We start from the raw sequence: 22,364 nt of genomic DNA, 5'->3' as shown, positions 1-22,364 counted from the left end.
CAGTGTTTACCTTGTGGAGCTCAGCCTGAAAAGCTGACCCCACACCCCCCTCAGCCTCAGCTTGTCTGTGTGATCTGGTCACTACAGAGTCCTGTTTGTCTGGTGGTTCCTTCGTCACATTATCCACAACGCCCAGAGAAATAGCTGCTTTATTCACCCTTGTGCAAAGTAAAAGAGACATGCATCGAGATCCAGTTAAGTCACAGTAATAAGCACGTGTAAGATGTAGTGTTTTGAAGCAGAATTACCATTGAGACTTTACTGCTACTTTACTTGAGATTTCCGTTTCTCACAAGAATGAAAAGTATAGTATTCATTCTATTGTATAGTATTCTATGGTTTTCTATTCTATTCCAATCTATTGTATGTTATTCTATTCTATTTTATGCCATTCCATTATTTTCTATTCTTAGAACACAGCTTGATCTTTGATCGACCTGATTCAACTCACTTGTCTGTCTCTTCTGTGATGAAATACTTGACCTGTTTGCTGCCTATGATCTTGACAACTAGTCTGGGGACTGCTTTAGTTCCAGAGGTATTTCTCAGGGCCATGATACAGGTAATGAGATATGTAGGGATCCCCTAGAGAGAGATGTAGGTAGAGGAAAACAGGTCAGATTCAATTGGTCAGAATAGAATACAGAGCAGAAGAAGGCAGTCAAGGTTTCACAGAATTCTTCCCTGAAAATTATAAATGAAATCATTTGACTGTTTGTCCATTGTTCTGAGTGCTATGATTATTTAACCACCTCTCTTCTACACAGCATTGTGAAAGATATTTGGCAATGTTCCATATTGGACACAGGCCAATGCCTCACAGCCACTACATATCACAGAGTAAAGAGTATTACTCACATGAGCAATTAGTCCTTACACGTCCACACCTTGTAGGCTGTATGTTAACCTTTGAAAATCACCATGTAGATTATTTCACCATGAGCTATGTCCATCTCAATCAATCATCAGGTGCTAAAGCCCTCTGTGTGAAGAGTGAAGCTAGGTAGACCGACTCATAAAACTTCTGGCTTCTGTGCTGTGTATGTCCTTTCTGCACCTTGGTTACCTGCCTCATCCCGCCTCTCCCCTGAGCTGCGAGCAGAGCAGCAACATAGGCCCAGTGCTCAGCAGGCTCATAATCTTTATGGAAAATGAAAACGAGCATTTCTTATTGGACAACTTTCTTGTTGGACAGACAGTTCCTAAGCGTTTGGGCCATTTTTTTTCTTGTTTGTGCCTAATGAATACGACCCAGATGACCTTGTGTGTGTCAAATTACTAGCTGGCCTGAGTGAGACACTTATCTAAGTGTACAGACTTTGGTGATTTATGGCAATCAGAGAAAATAATAAAGCATGGGGACGGGGAAACAGAGAGCAAGATGAACAGGACTGAATGGAGAGAGAGAGAAATAACTTGTTTTTAAGATCCATTGCTCGTCAGTTCAAATGAATCATTACAATGAGGTGGTGGTGCATGATTTTGAACCCCATGGAACTTCCATAGCCTTGAACACACCTGTCGAACATAATCTTTTTTTGTTTTTGTTTATCAGTTTTTATTTATTTATTTATTTATTTTATTTCGTTTTTGTTTATTTATTTTTCAGTTTTTGTTGATCAAATTTCTCTAAAATCTTATGTCATATCCTGTGATAAAAAAAAAGTTTTTCTTTGTGTGTTTGTTTGGAAACAACTGAGTGTGCTGTCCCCATTCTAAAGCCCATTCTAGCTTTACCGAAAAGGGAAATTGGTCCTACTACTTGAGCCACACTAACTGTAAATTCATTAAATCATCATTAATTGGAATGGATTTCTAATGAAATGTGTGTCCATGATAAGGAAACAGGCTTAACTCTTGATAAGAGGCCTGGATATAGATAAAGAGGGAGCCTAATTGACATACTTACTTTATATTCCTTATGGAAAACAGTCTGAATCATTCAAGTTCTAATACCATTGTAATCTTTTGATTAAGTCATAGAATACAGCACAATGTTTTGCCATATCTGGCATTTGCATAGATACACTATAAATGCACAGTACCAGTCAAACGTTTGGACACACCTGCTCATTCAAGGGGTTTTCTTTATTTTTTAAAAATGTTCTAATTTGTGGAATAATAGTGAAGACGTCAACATGATGAAATAACACATATGGAATCATGTAGTAACCAAAAAAAGTGTTGAACAAAATATATTTTATATTTGAGATTCTTCAAAGTAGTCACCCTTTGCCTTGATGACAGCTTTGGACACTCTTGGCATTCTCTCAACCAGCTTCACCTAGAATACTTTCCCAACAGTCTGCTGAGCACTTCTTGGCTGCTTTTCCTTCACTCTGCGGTCCAAGGCCGGGTCATCTGATGCAGCACTCCATCACTCCATCACTCTCCTTCTTGGTCGAATAGCCCTTACACAGCCTGGAGGTAGGTTGGGTCATTGTCCTGTTGAAAAACAAATGCTATTCCCACTAAGCGCAAACCAGATGGGATGGCGTATCACTGCAGAATGCTCTGGTAGCCATGCTGGTTAAGTGTGCATTGAATTCTAAACAAATCACTAACAGTGTCACCAGCAAAGCACCGCCACACCACCTCCTCCATGCTTCACGGTGGAAACCACACACGTGGAGATCATCCGTTCACCTACTCTGCGTCTCACAAAGACATGATGGTTGGAACCAAAAATGTCAAATTTGGACTCCACCATTCTAGTGTCCATTGCTCATGTTTCTTGGGCCAATCAACTCTCTTCTTATTATTGGTGTCCTTTAGTAGTTGTTTTTTTGCAGCAATTCGACCATGAAGGACTGATTCAAGCAGTCTCCTCTGAACAGTTGATGTTGAGATTTGTCTGTTACTTGAACTCTGTGAGGCATTAATTTGCTGCAATAGCCCAAATAGGGCAATATTCTGTATACCAACCCTACCTTGTCACAACACAACTGGTTGAGAGAATGCCAAGAGTGTGCAAAGCTGTCATCAAGGCAAAGGGTGTCTACTTTGAAGAATCTGAAATATAAAATATAAACACTTTTTTTGGTTGCTACATGTTTCCATGTGTGTTATTTCATAGTTGTGATGTCTTCACTATTATTCCACAATGTGGAAAATAGTAAAAATAGAGAAAAACCCTAGAATGTGTAGGTGTGGCCAAACTTTAGATTGATACTGTATATGCAAAGGTATGTGGACACTTCTTCAAATTAGTGGATTTGTCTACAAATTGGATTTGTCTACTAGCCACAACTGTTGCTGACAGGTGTATAAAATCGAGCACACATCCATGCAATCTCCATAGACAAACATTTGCAGTAGAATGGCCTTACTGAAGAGCTCAGTGACTTTAAACCTGGCACCGTCATAGGATGCTAACTTTCCAACAAGTCAGTTCGTCAAATTTCTGCCCTGCTAGAGCTTCCCCGGTCAACTGTATGTGCTGTTATTGTGAAGGTGAAACGTCTGGGAGCAACAATGGCTCAGCCATGAGGCGGTAGGACACACAAGCTCACAGAACGGGGCCGCCGAGTGCTGAAGCACTTAACGCATAACAATCGACACTCACTACCGAGTTGCAAACTGCCTCTGGAAGCAACGTCAACACAAGAACTGGTATTCGGGATCTTCATGAAATGGGTTTCATGGCCGAATAGCCGCACACAAGCCTAAGCTCACCATGTGCAATGCCAAGCATCGGCTGGAGTGGTGTAAAGCTCGACGGCAAAGGACACTTGAGCAGTGGAAACGCGTTCTATGATGTGATGAATCACCCTTCACCATCTGGCAGTCCGACGGACAAATCTGGGTTTGGCGAATGCCAGGAGAACGCTTCTTCCCCCAATGCATAGTGCCAACTCTAAAGTTTGGTGGAGGAATAATGGTTTGGGGCTGTTTTTCATGGTTTGGGCTAGGCCCCTTAGTTCCAGTGAAGGGAAATCTTAATGTTGCAGTAATACAATGACATTCTAGACAATTCTGTGCTTGACTGTCCTACACAGAGTCCTGAACTCAACCGCATCAAACAGCTTTGGGATGAATTGGAACACAGACTGCAAGCCAGGCCTAATCGCCCAACATTAGTGCCCAACCTCACTAATGCTCTTGTGGCTGACCGGAAGCAAGTCCCTGCAGCAATGTTCCAACATCTAGAAGAGTGGAGGCTTTTATGGCAGCAAAGGGGGGATAACTCCATATTAATGATTTTGGAATGAGATGTTCGACGAGCAGGTACTTTTGTTCATGTAGTGTATATAGCCAGTGGGACATTGCCTGCCTGCCTGCTTTGCCTGCCTTTTGTGCTGTTCCCTTGAAGGGTTTGGGGGCCTAGGATACACATTTCTCAATATAGTCTACTACCCCAATCTACTACCCCAATGTCTCCCCCACTCTGTTTGATTTGCAGGAATTAAACCGTGAACCCACGGTAATGACTGTGGAAATGACTCCTCATTCTTCAGTGCATTGTCAGTCTCTACACGCCCCCATCCCCCTTTAAACGTCCTAATACGATTGAAGTGTGAAAGTCAAATGGTAAATCCCTGATCTAAATGATCAAACGAGCACTCACAAAAAGGCTAAGCAGGTGTGTGCGTGCGGTGCAGTTCGGAAAAGAGAAGAGAGATTCAGCGGATATCGGACACCAGTTAATTAAAGGCCCGATTACAGACGGCAGAATCCTCAAAGGTGCATTTGGGTAGGTGTGGGTAAAGAGTAAAATCACTATCCAAACTGACAAGTCAGTTGACGTGAAGCGTTCAACCACAGACTACTAGAGGAAACGGGGAAAGACTTGAGTCAAGATGATGCTTTAAACCAGTCACTCTCCTACATGCAGCCATGCACTAGCATTTTTTTGTTAATAAACCAAAATACTTCCTTTACTCCTCTCCTAATCTCAGAAACCCATAACTAAAATATCATGTAGTTGCATCAGATGTTACAATACCATTTATGTTATGTTGTCTGTCCATAAGAGGTTAGTAATCTCCAGATAAAAAACCCATTCCAGATACTTTGTGGGACCATTCAATCAAACCTAGTAATGTAACATATGTCAGCTAATGTGACATAACTGTAGACCAAAACCATAAACTAAAATGACATACCTTTATAAGTCAAATGCATAAATGACAATATTTAACTATGTTAAATGATACTGACTTTTATTGAACTGTGGATCCTATGTTGGGTTGGACATGCATGGGGTATTGAATCAAAAACTGAAGCAACTTGATTAAAAATTCTAGGTAGACTTACAGTTTGTTCAGCAGGAGACACTGCACTAGACAGGAAAGAAGGATGTTATGATAGGAGACACCCTACACAGGAAGGAAAGATGTTGTGACAGGAGACACTGCCCTAGACAGGAAGGAAGGATGTTACGACAGGAGACACTAGACTAGACAGGAAGGAAGTATGTTACGACAGGAGACACTACCCTAAACAGGAAGGAAGGATGTTATAACAGGAGACACTGCCTTAGACAGGAAGGAAGGATGTTATGACAGGAGACACTACCCGAGACAGGAAGGAAGGATGTTATGACAGGAGACACTACCCTAGACAGGGAGGAAGGTTGTTACAACAGGAGACACTACCCTAGACAGGAAGGAAGGATGTTACAACAGGATACACTACCCTAGACAGGAAGGAAGGATGTTACAACAGGAGACACTACCCTAGACAGGATGGAAGGATGTTACAACAGGAGACACTACCCTAGACAGGAAGGAAGGATGTTACAACAGGAGACACTGCCCAAGACAGGAAGGAAGGATGTTACAACAGGAGACACTACCCTAGACAGGAAGGAAGGATGTTACAACAGGAGACACTACCCTAGACAGGGAGGAAGGATGTTACAACAGGAGACACTGCCCTTGACAGGGAGGAAGGATGTTACAACAGGAGACACTACCCTAGACAGGAAGGAAGGATGTTACAACAGGAGACACTGCCCTAGAAATGGAGGAAGGATGTTACAACAGGAGACACTACCCTAGACAGGGAGGAAGGATGTTACAACAGGACACACTACCCTAGACAGGAAGGAAGGATGTTACAACAGGAGACACTACCCTAGACAGGAAGGAAGGATGTTACAACAGGAGACACTACCCTAGACAGGGAGGAAGGATGTTACAACAGGAGACACTGCCCTAGACAGCGAGGAAGGATGTTTCAACAGGAGACACTACCCTAGACAGGGAGGAAGGATGTTACAATAGGAGACACTGCCCTAGACAGGAAGGAAGGATGTTACAACAGGAGACACTACCCTAGACAGGGAGGAAGGATGTTACAACAGGAGACACTGCCCTAGACAGGGAGGAAGGATGTTACAATAGGAGACACTAACCTAGACAGGAAGGAGGGATGATACAACAGAAGACACTACCCTAGACAGGGAGGAAGGATGTTACAACAGGAGACACTGCCCTAGACAGGGAGGAAGGATGTTACAACAGGAGACACTGCCCTAGACAGGGAGGAAGGATGTTACAACAGGAGACACTGCCCTAGACAGGGAGGAAGGATGTTACAACAGGAGACACTACCCTAGACAGGGAGGAAGGATGTTACAACAGGAGACACTACCCTAGACAGGGAGGAAGGATGTTACAACAGGATACACTGCCCAAGACAGGCAGGACGGATGTTACAACAGGAGACACTACCCTAGACAGGAAGGAAGGATGTTACAATAGGAGACACTACCCTTGACAGGAAGGAAGGATGTTACAACAGGAGACACTACCCTAGACAGGGAGGAAGGATGTTACAACAGGAGACACTACCCTTGACAGGAAGGAAGGATGTTACAACAGGAGACACTATCCTTGACAGGAAGGAAGGATGTTACAACAGGAGACACTACCCTAGACAGGGAGGAAGGATGTTACAACAGGAGACACTACCCTTGACAGGAAGGAAGGATGTTACGACAGGAGACACTACCCTAGACAGGGAGGAAGGATGTTACAACAGGAGACACTGCCCTTGACTGGGAGGAAGGATGTTACAACAGGAGACACTACACTAGACAGGGAAGAAGGATGTTACAACAGGAGACACTACCCTAGACATGGAGGAAGGATGTTACAACAGGAGACACTGCCCAAGACAGGGAGGAAGGATGTTACAACAGGAGACACTACCCTAGACAGGGAGGAAGGATGTTACAACAGGAGACACTACCCTAGACAGGAAGGAAGGATGTTACAACAGGAGACACTACCCTTGACAGGGAGGAAGGATGTTACAACAGGAGACACTACCCTAGACAGGGAGGAAGGATGTTACAACAGGAGACACTACCCTAGACAGGAAGGAAGGATGTTACAACAGGAGACACTACCCTAGACAGGGAGGAAGGATGTTACAACAGGAGACACTACCCTAGACAGGGAGGAAGGATGTTACAACAGGAGACACTACCCTAGACAGGGAGGAAGGATGTTACAACAGGAGACACTACTAGACAGGGAGGAAGGATGTTACAACAGACAGGAAGGAAGGATGTTACAACAGGAGACACTACCCTAGACAGGGAGGAAGGATGTTACAAGAGGAGACACTACCCTAGACAGGAAGGAAGGATGTTACAACAGGAGAAACAACCCTAGACAGGGAGGAAGGATGTTACAACAGGAGACACTGCCCTAGACAGGGAGGAAGGATATTACAACAGGAAACACTGCCCTAGACAGGGAGGAAGGATGTTATAACAGGAGACACTACCCTAGACAGGAAGGAAGGATGTTATAACAGGAGACACTGCCCTAGACAGGGAGGAAGGATGTTATAACAGGAGACACTGCCCTAGACAGGGAGGAAGGATGTTATAACAGGAGACACTGCCCTAGACAGGGAGGAAGGATGTTATAACAGGAGACACTGCCCTAGACAGGGAGGAAGGATGTTACAACAGAAGACACTACCCTAGACAGGGAGGAAGGATGTTACAACAGGAGACACTGCCCTAGACAGGGAGGAAGGATGTTACAACAGGAGACACTGCCCTAGACAGGGAGGAAGGATGTTATAACAGGAGGAGACACTGTTATAACAGGAGACCTAGACAGGGAGGAAGGATGTTATAACAGGAGACACTACCCTAGACAGGGAGGAAGATGATAACAGGAGTTACAACAGGAGACACTACCCTTGACAGGAAGGAAGGAAGGATGTTACAGGGAGGAAGGAACAGGAGACACTATCCTTGACAGGAAGGAAGGATGTTACAACAGGAGACACTACCCTAGACAGGGAGGAAGGATGTTACTGCCCTAGACAGGGAGAAGGAGACACTACCCTAGACAGGAAGGAAGGATGTTACAACAGGAGACACTGCCCTAGACAGGGAGGAAGGATGTTACAACAGGAGACACTGAGACACCCTAGACAGGGAGGAAGGATGTTACAACAGGAGACACTGCCCTAGACAGGGAGGAGGGAAGGATGTTATAGACAGGAGACAGGGAGGAAGGATGTTATAACAGGAGACACTACCCTAGACAGGGAGGAAGGATGTTATAACAGGAGACACTGCCCTAGACAGGAGGAAGGATGTTATAACAGGAGACACTGCCCTAGACAGGGAGGAAGGATGTTATAACAGGAGACACTGCCCTAGACAGGGAGGAAGGATGTTTAACAGGAGACATAGACAGGGAGGAAGGATGATAACAGGAGACACTGCCCTAGACAGGGAGGAAGGATGTTATAACAGGAGACACTGCCCTAGACAGGGAGGAAGGATGTTACAACAGGAGACACTACCCTAGACAGGGAGGAAGGATGTTACAACAGGAGACACTGCCCTAGACAGGGAGGAAGGATGTTACAACAGGAGACACTGCCCTAGACAGGGAGGAAGGATGTTATAACAGGAGACACTGCCCTAGACAGGGAGGAAGGATGTTATAACAGGAGACACTGCCCTAGACAGGGAGGAAGGATGTTACAGGGAGGAAGGATGTTATAACAGGAGACACACTAACAGGAGACACTGCCTAGACCTAACAGGAGACACAGGGAGGAAGGATGTTATAACAGGAGACACTACCCTAGACAGGGAGGAAGGATGTTATAACAGGAGACACTGCCCTAGACAGGGAGGAAGGATGTTATAACAGGAGACACTACCCTAGACAGGGAGGAAGGATGTTATAACAGGAGACACTGCCCTAGACAGGGAGGAAGGATGTTATAACAGGAGACAACTAGACAGGGAGGAAGGATGTTATAACAGGAGACACTGCCCTAGACAGGGAGGAAGGATGTTATAACAGGAGACACTACCCTAGACAGGGAGGAAGGATGTTATAACAGGAGACACTGCCCCAGGAGGAAGGATGTTATAACAGGAGACACTACCCTAGACAGGGAGGAAGGAGTTATAACAGGAGACAGACAGGGAGGAAGGATGTTATGTTAACAGGAGACACTGCCCTAGACAGGGAGGAAGGATGTTACAACAGAAGTTATGTTACAACAGGAGACACTACCCTAGACAGGGAGGAAGGATGTTACAACAGAAGTTAGACAGGGAGGAAGGATGTTAACAGGATGGAGACACTACCCAGGGAGGAAGGATGTTACAACAGGAGACAGGGAGGAAGGATGTTACAACAGGAGTTATGTTAACAGGAGACACTACCCTAGACAGGGAGGAAGGATGTTATAACAGGAGACACTGCCCTAGACAGGGAGGAAGGATGTTATAACAGGAGACACTGCCCTAGACAGGGAGGAAGGATGTTACAACAGGAGACACTGCCCTAGACAGGGAGGAAGGATGTTATAACAGGAGACACTGCCCTAGACAGGGAGGAAGGATGTTACAACAGGAGACACTGCCCTAGACAGGGAGGAAGGATGTTATAACAGGAGACACTGCCCTAGACAGGGAGGAAGGATGTTACAACAGGAGACACACAGCCTTGACGTGATCAAGTTAACTGAAGTTGGTTGATTGCGTCTTGACATCCTGCTGACTTCTAATATCCCATACCAAATTGTAGATTTTTAAAGACCATTTTTCCCTCATTCTTGTTGACATGTGATCCTGATAGTCCCACGAAAGGAACAGCCTTGACGTTTCTGTCGTCTGAGCAGGATGCTTTATCATATGGAGTTCAAATTGTCTCAATGAACGATAAGACAATAATGACGTGGTCGTGAATGATACAAAGTACACTAAGATTTTTCTGTCATTTCAACAGTAAAACACTGTAAGATGCACAGTATAATACCATAAATGTGTCTTACAGCATTCATGCTGTAGATTGCACTGCGTTATGGGTAAAATGCTGAAAAATATTCTTATTAACTGTAATTTGGAAGCCTCCTGTAAAAATGACTAACATACTGTATTTATTTACAAGAATAGCTTATGCCTTCTAGAGGTTCAAATGATCAGTTTCAGGTGACAACATTATGCTGTCAGGCGAGACACATGAAGCTCAGACAGTTTTAGTAAATATCTTCTTGAAGCAGCTGTGAAATGGAAGAATATTTTCAGAAGATGCTGGGTAGGTACGTTGACTTGTTTATAAGTATATTTATTGCTAGCTAACATTGACTTACTGTACATTTCCTTAGCTAACCTAACTAGACAGCTGGCTAATGGTATGCTCTAAATTGCTCTTAAATATCTAGCTGTGCGATGTAGAAAAACATCACCCATAGAAAAAGATTGTGATTATAGGCTGTATTCCAGTTCCTAGGTGCCATAGAAATACACTGAGCACAGATTCGTGACCGCTATGTTTCCACCATTACTACAGAGAAATGGCTTGTTTCTCGCAGTTGTAAAGATGACCCATATTTTGTTCGTATTGACGGGCCGCATCTTGCATAAACCAGGTTGTGGGCCGTACTCACGAGATGCTAAAGCCGATGCGAATGACCAGTGCATTATGTGGTATTGAGGTGCTTGCCAACCTAAGGTGCAGTGCAACTGGTCGGCTGTAGTCTAACACAGTGTCGGCGGCGGAAGCTAGCAACATGGCACATTTTTCCCCGCCCAAGATTATACAGTATTTCAAGTAGGATAGCAGCCTACACAAGAAATAACTAATATTAGTCGCCATCTAGATGTCACCACGATATATTCTTCTCAAAGGGGAGAGCATAAATGACTATAACACCAGGACAGAGTCCTCCTAGGCTGTCACAATCCTGTGGGATTCCATTCACTTGGCTCTCATTTGCGCCACATACTGTAAGTCATCGTTTTTCAGGCCAGGAGTGTCCGTATAGCCTCTCCTGCATAGCCGTGGGAAGTAGGAATGCTGAGGGTGCTGCAGCAGCCCCTGAAAAATCTGAATATTATTTCTATTTTTTTATTCACAAAAGTAGTGCACTGGGCCTTTAGTAGTCCTGCGTTAGTGGACCGATATAGCCGTCTGCAGCGCTGGCAAAACGTTTTTCCAGCACCCCCACCCCTAAACTACTTCCTGCAGCTATACTCTTCCACTATCCATTTGTTTAATCTAAACAATATTGTTCCATAATGTTACAGTATTAGCTAAACCTGTTCACTTTACCAGTAGTATGCAAACATCTGGTGGCACAGCTAGAAAGGAACATGTTGTGAGTCTGGTAAAATAATCTGTGATATTGTGTAGCCTATAGTGATGTTGTATTAGTTTGCTAGGGTTTGATGTAGGTGTATCTAGCATTCTTATTTGTATTTGTTCAATGCCTCAATTGATTTCATAAACTAAATTGAATATATGCTGTAGGTTCAAATCAACCCAAGATGATGAATCCTGAAGAAGTACATGACAAGGTGGCCCAGAGGAAGCCAGCTGTTTATTCTCAATCCCTACCTTGCCCCATTCTTCCAAGAGCTCACTGAGTTTGAATGAAGACCTCTCGTGAGGTAAGTACATATACACGACACCAGCTTGATATGTCCCTTGTCCCCTGTCTTTTTAACCACAGAGTAGCAGCCCTGGTGTTCTCTGTCTCTAATTCTATTCTTTCTTTTTCTATGCTTGTCCTAGGGGTGGGAGGAGCTGACAAATCAGAATTGAGGATGTTTGTTACAGGGCTCCATGAGGAACACCTGATGATGCTCTGACTTCTCTCTCCTGGATGCTCTCCGGCCTGTTCTCCCAGTTTCCATTACTCAGACACGGGCAGCACAAGAGCAATATGGCGAAAACTGGAAGCCACTACTAGTCAGTTATCTGCTTTTTATTGTCTCACTTGGTCCCCACACCCCCTCTATGGTTGTTTAGTCAGCCTGCTGTTCCCCCTATGGTCAATGTCCACCCCAATGGATATTTATTCATTCATAACTGCTACAGTTGTTATTATGTATATAGTACTATTTCTGTTTTTCTTATTACCATTTTCATTGTTTTATTTCACTTAGTCCTGCATGTTGGCGCACTGAATGTGAAGATCTAGGATTGTACCAGTCCCAGTTTTAACTCCGTCTACCTCTGTCTCTTTGTCTCTCTCTCCCCCCACAGCCCACACACAGGCATACAATCTAGTTTTTACATTAGTGTTGTAATGATTATCTTATTTGGTTACATACACTATATATACAAAAGTATGTGGACACCCCTTCAAATGAGTGGATTCGGCTATTTCAGCCACACCCATTGATGACAGGTTTATAAAACGAGCACACAGCCATGCAATCGCCATTTACAAACATTGGCAGTAAATTGGCCTTACTGAAAGAGCTCAGTGACTTTCAACATACCACCTTTGCAACAAGTCACGCTGTCAAATTTCTGCCCTACTTGAGCTGCCCCGGTCAACTGTAAGTGCTGTTATTGTGAAGTGGAAAGGTCTAGGAGGAACAACGGCTCAGACGCGAAGTGGTAGGCCACACAAGCTCACAAAACGGGACCACTGAGTGCTGAAGCGCGTAGCGCGTAAAAATCGTCTGTCTTCGGTTGCAACACTCACTACAGATTCCCAAACTGTGTCTAGAAGCCACGTCAGCATAATAACTGTTCGTTGAGAGCTTTATGAAATATGTTTCCATGGACGAGCAGCTGCATACAAGCCTAAGATCACAATGCCAAGCGTCAGTTGGAGTGATGTTAAGCTTGCCGTCATTGGACTCTGGAGCAGTGGAAACGCGTTCTCTGGAGCGATGATTTATTTTTAATTTTATTTTTTTAAACTAGGCAAGCCAATTAAGAACAAATTCTTATTTTCAATGACGGCCTACCCTGGCGACGCTGGGCCAATTGTGCGCCGCCCTATGGGACTCACAATCACAGCTGGATGTGATTCAAACCAGGGACTGTAGTGATGCCTCTTGCACTGAGATGCAGTGCCTTAGACCGCAGCACCACTTGGGAGCCCCAAATGAATCATGCTTTACCATCTGTCAGTCCGACGGATGAATCTGGGTTTGGCGGATGCCAGGAGGACTCTACCTGTCTGAATGCATAGTGCCAACTGTAAAGTTGGTGGAGGAGGAATAATGGTCTGGGGCTATTTTTCATGGTTTGGGCTAGGCCCCTTAGTTCCAGTGAAGGAAAATCTTAACGCTACTCCATACAATGACGTTCTAGACGATTCTGTGCATCCAACATAGTGGCATCAGTTTGTGGAAGGCCCTTTCCTTTTTTAGCATGACATTGCCCCTGTGCACAAAGCAAAGTCCATGCAGAAATGGTTTGTCGAGATCGGTGTGGGAGAATTTCACTGATTTGAAAAGAGTCCTGACCTCAACCCCATGGAACACCTTTGGTATGAATTGGAATGCCGACTGCGAGCCAGGCATAATTGGCCAACTTCAGTGCCCGACCTCACTGATGCTCTTGTGGCTGAATGGAAGCAAGTCCTCGCAGCAATGTTCCAACATCTAGTGGAAAGCCTTCCCAGAAGAGTGGAGACTGTTATAGCAGCAAAGGGGGACCAACTCCATATTCATTTTTGACGAGCTTGTAGTGTACTGTACGTGTTCACTTTTTTTACTTCTGTTGCCTCAATTCTGTTGTTAATGTTGTTACCACTTTGAATAAATACATTTTATGTACAAATCTATTGTTTTTCTTACGTTTAGATTTCAGGTAAAATTTCACTGTGAATTTACAGCATTATCCTGGCACCAGAGTTGACAGCTTAACACTGTCATTTTACTTACAGTACTGTATTCCTTACTGTAAAACATTACAGTATCCCTGTAAATGTACAGCAAGAATTCTGTAATATGTCTTTACAGTAAGGAAAATAGTACTGTAAAACATTTTACAGCATCTCTGCTGTACAGCAAAAGTATTAAGTTGTCAACTGTGGTGCCATTATAATGCTGTAAATTTACAGGGAAAGGTTTTACAGTGCAGTAGACACTTTTTTTGGCACAAATGGAACGAACGGGGCTGTTTGTCCATTGTTTGCCCTGCTAATCAATTCAAACATTTGTACACACACTTGTTTGACATAGATGAGGCTAGAGAAAATCAAAGCCTGTCCAGTGTCTAGTCATACATTAGTCAGATCTATTCACAGGCCCTGATTTGTAAATGTGGCTTTCATTCCTTTGGCCTCATTTATGCGGCTGGCCGAAGGGAAGTGTGTGTGTGTGCGTGCATACACTGTGTGTGTGTGCATGCACCGTGTGTGTGTCAGTGTATGTGTGCTCTTCTGTGCGTATGTGTGTATGTTTGTGTGTGTGGATGTTCTTGTGTACTTGTGAGTGCGCACACAGGCCTTAATTGATTAGCAGGCAAATTAAACACAGGAGATAGATGGGGCCTGGCTGGCGATGGAGCAGAGGAGGAGGGTGACAGAATCACAGATCTTTTTCTCTCCTTCTGAGTGAGTCATTCTTTTACAGAGGACCTATATTGGATTTGCTCTGGACAGTTAATGGCCGTCCGGGCAACCTAAACATGCACCCAGAAGACATCTCAATCTAAACATGCACCCAGAAGACATCTCAATCTAAACATGCACCCAGAAGACATCTCAACCTAAACATGCACCCAGAAGACATCTCAACCTAAACATGCACCCAGAAGACATCTCAATCTAAACATGCACCAAGAGGCCAGCTCAATCTAAACATACACCCAGAAGACATCTCAACCTAAACATGCACCCAGAAGACATCTCAATATTAACATGCACCCAGAAGTAATCTCAATGTAATCATGTACCCAGATGTCACCTCAATCTAAACATGCACCCAGAAGACATCTCAACCTAAACATGCACCCAGAAGACATCTCAACCTAAACATGCACCCAGAAGACAGCTGAAGATAACTCAATATAAACATGCACCCAGAAGTAATCTCAATGTAATCATGTACCCAGATGTCACCTCAATCTAAACATGCACCCAGAAGACAGCTCAATCTAAACATGCACCCAGAAGACAGCTCAATATAAACATTCACCCAGAAGACAGCTCAATATAAACATTCACCCAGAAGACAGCTCAATCTAAACATTCACACAGAAGACAGCTCAATCTAAACATTCACCCAGAAGACATCTCAATCTAAACATTCACCCAGAAGACAGCTCAATCTAAACATGCAACCAGAAGGCAGTTCAATCTAAACATGCACCCTGATGACAGCTCAATCTAAACATGCACCCGGATGACAGATCAATCTAAACATGCACCCAGCAGCCAGCTCAATCTAAACATGCATCCTAATGACAGCTCAATATAAACATGCACCCAGAAGACAGCTCAATATAAACATGCACCCAGAAGGCAGTTCAATCTAAACATGCAACCAGAAGGCAGCTCAATCTAAACATGCACCCAGAAGAAAGCTCAATCTAAACATGCACCCAGAAGACAGCCAAATCTAAACATGCACCCAGAAGACAGCTGAAGATAACTCAATCTAAACATGCACCCTGATGACAGCCCAATCTAAACATGCACCCAGAAGACAGCTGAAGATAACTCAATCTAAACATGCATCCTAATGACAGCTCAATATAAACATGCACCCAGAAGCCAGCTCAATCTAAACATGAAACCAGAAGACAGCTCAATCTAAACATGCAACCAGAAGGCAGTTCAATCTAAACATGCAACCAGAAGGACGCTCAATCTAAACATGCAACCAGAAGGCAGTTCAATCTAAACATGCAACCAGAAGGCAGTTCAATCAAAACATGCACCCAGAAGACAGCCCAATCTAAACATGCACCCAGAAGCCAGCTCAATCTAAACATGCACCCAGAAGACAGCCCAATCTAAACATGCACCCAGAAGCCAGTTCAATCTAAACATGCACCCAGAAGACAGCCCAATCTAAACATGCACCCAGAAGCCAGCCCAATCTAAACATGCACCCAGAAGCCAGTTCAATCTAAACATGCACCCAGAAGCCAGCTCAATCTGAATATGCATCCTGATGACAGTTCAATCTAAACATTCATCCAGAAGCCAGTTCAATCTAAACATGCACCCAGAAGCCAGCTCAATCTAAACATGCACCCAGAAGACAGCCCAATCTAAACATGCACCCAGAAGCCAGTTCAATCTAAACATGCACCCAGAAGACAGGCCAATCTAAACATGCACCCAGAAGCCAGCCCAATCTAAACATGCACCCAGAAGCCAGTTCAATCTAAACATGCACCCAGAAGCCAGCTCAATCTAAATATGCATCCTGATGACAGTTCAATCTAAACATGCACCCAGAAGCCAGCTCAATCTAAACATTCATCCAGAAGCCAGTTCAATCTAAACATGCATCCAGATGACAGTTCAATCTAAACATGCACCCAGAAGCCAGCTCAATCTAAACATTCATCCAGAAGCCAGTTCAATCTAAACATGCATCCTGATGACAGCTCAATCTAAACATTCATCCAGAAGCCAGTTCAATCTAAACATGCATCCTGATGACAGCTCAATCTAAACATTCATCCAGAAGCCAGCTCAATATAAACATTCATCCAGAAGCCAGCTCAATATAAACATGCAACCAGAAGCAGTTCAATCTAAACATGCAACCAGAAGGCATTTCAATCTAAACATGCAACCGGAAGGCAGTTCAATCTAAACATGCAACCAGAAGGCATTTCAATCTAAACATGCAACCAGAAGGCATTTCAATCTAAACATGCAACCGGAAGGCAGTTCAATCTAAACATGCAACCAGAAGGCATTTCAATCTAAACATGCAACCAGAAGGCAGTTCAATCTAAACATGCATCCTGATGACAGCTCAATCTAAACATGCATCCTGATGACAGCTCAATCTAAACATGCATCCTGATGACAGCTCAATCTAAACATGCATCCTGATGACAGCTCAATCTAAACATGCATCCTGATGACAGCTCAATCTAAACATGCATCCTGATGACAGTTCAATCTAAACATGCACCCAGAAGCCAGTTCAATCTAAACATGCATCCTGATGACTTCTCAATCTAAACATGCAACCAGAAGCCAGCTGAATCCCTTAGCCAAGATAAAACGGGCAAATCTCACAGAGCAGGAAACCAAGGTGGAAGTCCCAAAATTGTCAGAGCTAGAGACAGACTCCTGTTTAACGCGTGTGTGTGTGTGTCTGTGCGCACCTCTGTGTGTAGTGTCTGAATGAACGAGGAGATAAATGTAGTAGTGATTAATTTATATTTTAATGGTTATCTTTCTGTCGTTAACCTACATCGCTGTGCAAATTATGCGTCTGTTGGATTAAACAATGGGCTCTCAACATGGCAGGTAGTACATCTCCTGACTGGCTGTTGTGGAAAAGACATTAATCAAAGCTTCATGTCCAGACCAGGATCTCCCCATCACTCCTGGGTGAACACACACACACACACACACACACACACACACACACACACACACACACACACACACACACACACACACAAACTCACACACACACACACACACACACACCCCACACACACACACCTGCTGAGCTCCAGGTGATCCATCAGCAGTCCCAGGTCTGGTTCAGGGGACAGCGTCATTTATCATTTATATAAATGCCTTCTGCCCAAATGTAAATGATGAGACATTTAAATGTCCTTCCAGGAGGCTTCAACTCTTTTTCAAATGGGCCTCTTAAGGACAAAGTGGACATTTAAAAGGTGACCTTTCAGATGAAAGTAAGTCTGGCAGGATTAATTGTGGATATGGTAGCCTAATTGAAGGCATTATTTGCAAGCATTTGTCATTTTAGGAAAAGAGACCATGCTCATAGTATATTACCATGGTTTGTGTGCATTCTTTCAAATACATTCTAAGTTGATCAGGACAATACCATTAAAGTTGTTTAGAAGACATATTTCATTGTCGCCAACTCTTAATAATGAATCCTTTTGATACTGCAGTGTTTGATTTTTAAATTCAAGGTGTTTGTGGTTGGACATTGTGCCTTTGAGGGAGCACCAAACTACCTGTCTGTACTGTCGCTGGTGGCAGTATCATTATTCAGGGAACATTGTGTGTAACCTTCACAAATGGCAGCTATCATCCATTTACAATCTCAGGCCCGGCCCGGAAGGGGGAACCGTCCGGAGCAGCTAGACTTGAGCCTTTTTAGTGGAACAGAACTGTTGGAGTCACTGAAGCATACAGCGAGCCCCCGTCTTGTTGAAGATCATCTGAAACATTTTCTTCAGACTATTTTACTTCAAACTATAATCAAACAAATATTTAAATGCGACATGCAGCAATTTCAGGGATTTGACTGAGTTACAGTTCATATAAGAAAGTCAGTCAATTTAAATAAATTCATTAGGCTCTAATCTCTGGATTTCACATGACTGGGAATACAGATATGCATCTGTTGGTCATAAATACCTTCTTTTTTTTAAAAGTAGGGGCTTGGATCAGAAAACCAGTCAGTATCTGGTGTGACCACTATTTTCCTCACGCAGTGTGACACTTTCTCCTTATTATATAGTTGATCAAGCTGTTGATTGTGGCCTGTGGAATGTTGTCCCACTCCTCTTCAATGGCTGTGCGAAGTTGCTGGATATTGGCGGGAACTGTAACACGCTGCCGTACACGTCAATCCAGAGCATCCCAAACACGCTCAATGGGTGACACAGGCTATATAAGAACTGGAACATTTTCAGCTTCCAGGAATTGTGTACAGATCCTTGCGACATGGGGCCATGCACTATCGTGCTGAAACATGACATTTCTGCGGTCAGCATGCAAATTGCACGGTCCCTCAAAACTTGAGACATCTGTGTCATTGTGTTAGAGTGGCCTTTTATTGTTCCCAGCACAAGGTGCCGCTGTGTAATGATCATGCTGTTTAATCAGCTTCTTGATATGCCACACCTGTTAGGTGAATGGATTATCTTGGCAAATGAGAAACAGGGAAGTAAACAAATTTCTGCACACAGACGTGTGTGACTGGGGATGCATGCCGAATGTCACCCTACTCCTTATAGGCCCTGGTCAAATGTAGTGCACTATAAAGGGAATAGTGTGCACTCTGAACAGGACAGTAATTCAGGTCTGTCAGTCAGCAGGCTGTCATGGCAACCATGTCTCTCCATTAAGAGGATGTCAGAAGCCATGAGAGAGTACTCCCTTCAGTGAGCCCTGACCTGGCGTGGTGCAGAAGGAACACACACACACACACACACACACACACACACACACACACACACACACACACACACACACACACACACACACACACACACACACACACACACACACACACACACACACACACACACACACACACACACAAAGGCCCCTGTGTTAAAATGCAAATAGATTTTCATGATGCCACTGCAATGGACAGGGAGGGCCTGTAGCGTTCAAAGTGACTTGCTTTTTCTGCTTTACACAGACAGGCAAGGCAGGCAGGCAGGCAGGCAGGCAACCAGATAACAACATCAACAGCAGCACAGAGCAGAGCGGCAGCCAGCATTAAACTTCTTATCCCTGCTTGCTTGACTAAATTGCAACCCCTGACAGTGAGTTCAAATAGAGAATGGATCATCATCTCGTGAGACATTTTATGCCATAGATAACGTTAATAAAAAAACTGTTGGATTGCTTCATAGTGCCTGTAAATATCTGGTGAAATATGTCTTCAACGGACCAGCGAATTTGTCAAGAACTCCTTCAGATGAAGGGACATGGAGCAGTCTCATTGGTTTACTGGAAGCTACAGCAGGAGCAGCCAAGAGCAGACAGGAGTAGCCAGGAGCAGTCAGGAGCAGCCAGGAGCAGTCAGGAGCAGCCAAGAGCAGACAGGAGTAGCCAGGAGCAGCCCGGAGCAGTCAGGAGCATTCAGGAGCCGCCAGGAGCAGCCCGGAGCAGTCAGGAGCAGCCCGGAGCAGCCTGGAGCAGCCAGGAACAGTCAGGAGCAGTCAGGAGCAGCCAGAAGCAGTCAGGAGCAGCCCGGAGCAGTCAGGAGCAGCCAGGAGCAGACCGGAGCAGTAAGGAGCCGTCAGGAGCCGTCAGCAGCAGCCAGGAGCAGTCAGGAGCAGTCAGGAGCAGCCAGGAGCAGTCAGGAGCAGTCAGGAGCAGCCAGGAGCAGTCTGGAGCAGCTAGGAGCAGTCAGGAGCAGCCAGGAGCAACCAGGAGCAGCCAGGAGCAGCCAGGAGCAACCAGGAGCAGTCAGGAGCAGCCAGGAGCAGCCAGGAGCAGCCAGGAGCAGTCAGGAGCAGCCAGGAGCAGCCAGGAGCAACCAGGAGCAGTCAGGAGCAGCCCAGAGCAGCCAGGAGCAGCCAGGAGCAACCAGGAGCAGCCAGGAGCAACCAGGAGCAGTCAGGAGCAGCCAGGAGCAACCGGGAGCAGCCCAGAGCAGCCAGGAGCAACCAGGAGCAGTCAGGAGCAACCAGGAGCAGCCAGGAGCAGCCACCTACCATGCAGGAAGAAGAAGAGAGAGTTTAGTCTGCAAGATTAGCATTACACCACAGTACAGTCTGTACCTTCACAATGATTAGCATTACACAACATCAGCCTGAGAAGATTGCCCCCTATAGAGAGCCAAATATAATAGATGTGTGAGTCTAACACTTTAGGAGTCCACTGGGTACAGAACAAAGATGACCCTGAACAAAGTGTGAACACGACATAGAAGAGGTTTTCAAGAGGAATGAAGTTAGAAATACAATTCTAATGAATACTATCCACAGAGCATTTCAAACATGTCTTTAAGCATGTGTCCATTTGATGCACAAGCTGATTTCTATTTGGGGGATGCCAGGTACCCTTATGCCAGATACCCACTACTTCTGAAACCCAGATATTGTACAGACAGTCTCCTAGTGCCTTTCCTGATGTGTTGACGTTTCAGTGGAGCCCAGATCCTTAATTATCTCCACTCAAGGCCTTGATTAAAGTCAGCTTGCCTCTGCCAAGTAGCTGAAATGAAAACACTCTGCTTTGTGTCTAAGGTTATTCTTTACTGACTGACCGGTTGGCAGGCAGTCTTGCAACAAAACGCAATACAAACGATTGCTTCACGAGTCCAGAGCAATCTGACTGAACTGCCACCACACACTGTTGCGAAGCCGTACTGCTAGTAGGCTCATTTCCTTTCGCAGGGAGACAGCTCCTTTACTATCCCTGGGAGACAGCTACTTTCCTCTCCGCCACACAGCCAGCGAGGTAGACTCAAGCATGTCCCTCCCACATGCAGTGCAATAATATTTTAGAATATGAATTGCACACTTTGTGTGCTGTTGTCATATGGCTTTTATTATTATTATTATGTATTATTTTATATTAGTATTATTAGTATGATGTATTATGTATGTATTATTATTATTATGTATTCATATTCTTATTATATATTATTTTATATTAGTATGATGTATTATTATGATGTATTATTTTATATTAGTATTATTAGTATAGTGTATTATGTATTATTATTATTGTGTATTATGTATTATTTTATATTAGTATTATTAGTATGATGTATTATTATTATTATGTATTATTTTATATTAGTATTATTAGTATAGTGTATTATGTATTATTATTATTGTGTATTATGTATTATTTTATATTAGTATTATTAGTATGATGTATTATTATTATTATTATTATGTATTCTTTTATATTAGTATTATTAGTATGATGTATTATTATTATTATTGTGTATTATGTATTATTTTATATTAGTATTATTAGTATGATGTATTATTATTATTATGTATTATTTTATATTAGTATTATTAGTATAGTGTATTATGTATTATTATTATTGTGTATTATGTATTATTTTATATTAGTATTATTAGTATGATGTATTATTATTATTATTATGTATTATTTTATATTAGTATTATTAGTATGATGTATTATTATTATTAGTATTGTGTATTATGTATTATTTTATATTAGTATTATTAGTATGATGTATTATTATTATTACGTATTATTTTATATTAGTATTATTA

At 43.5% G+C, this 22,364-nt stretch overlaps 1 protein-coding gene across 1 annotated transcript; it reads left to right on the top strand.

The window, feature by feature from the left end:
- Positions 1–19,679: 19,679 nt before the first annotated feature.
- On the top strand, positions 19,680–21,561 carry LOC127914523 (sperm acrosomal protein FSA-ACR.1-like). The gene has a single exon (XM_052491601.1). It carries the CDS (start codon positions 20,036–20,038, stop codon positions 20,858–20,860), a length of 825 nt encoding a protein of 274 aa, XP_052347561.1. The 5' UTR covers positions 19,680–20,035; the 3' UTR covers positions 20,861–21,561.
- The last annotated feature ends 803 nt before the right edge of the window (positions 21,562–22,364 follow it).

The sequence above is a fragment of the Oncorhynchus keta genome, chromosome 1, assembly GCF_023373465.1.
Source record: "Oncorhynchus keta strain PuntledgeMale-10-30-2019 chromosome 1, Oket_V2, whole genome shotgun sequence".
NCBI classification, from domain to species: domain Eukaryota; kingdom Metazoa; phylum Chordata; class Actinopteri; order Salmoniformes; family Salmonidae; genus Oncorhynchus; species Oncorhynchus keta.
The sequence above is the reverse complement of the archived record's forward strand: the minus strand, read 5'-3'. Positions and strand labels throughout refer to the sequence as shown.

Bases quoted from the DNA above. Each gene is read 5' to 3' on its own strand.
- LOC127914523 (XM_052491601.1), top strand. From the start codon at position 20,036: ATGTCTTCAACGGACCAGCGAATTTGTCAAGAACTCCTTCAGATGAAG.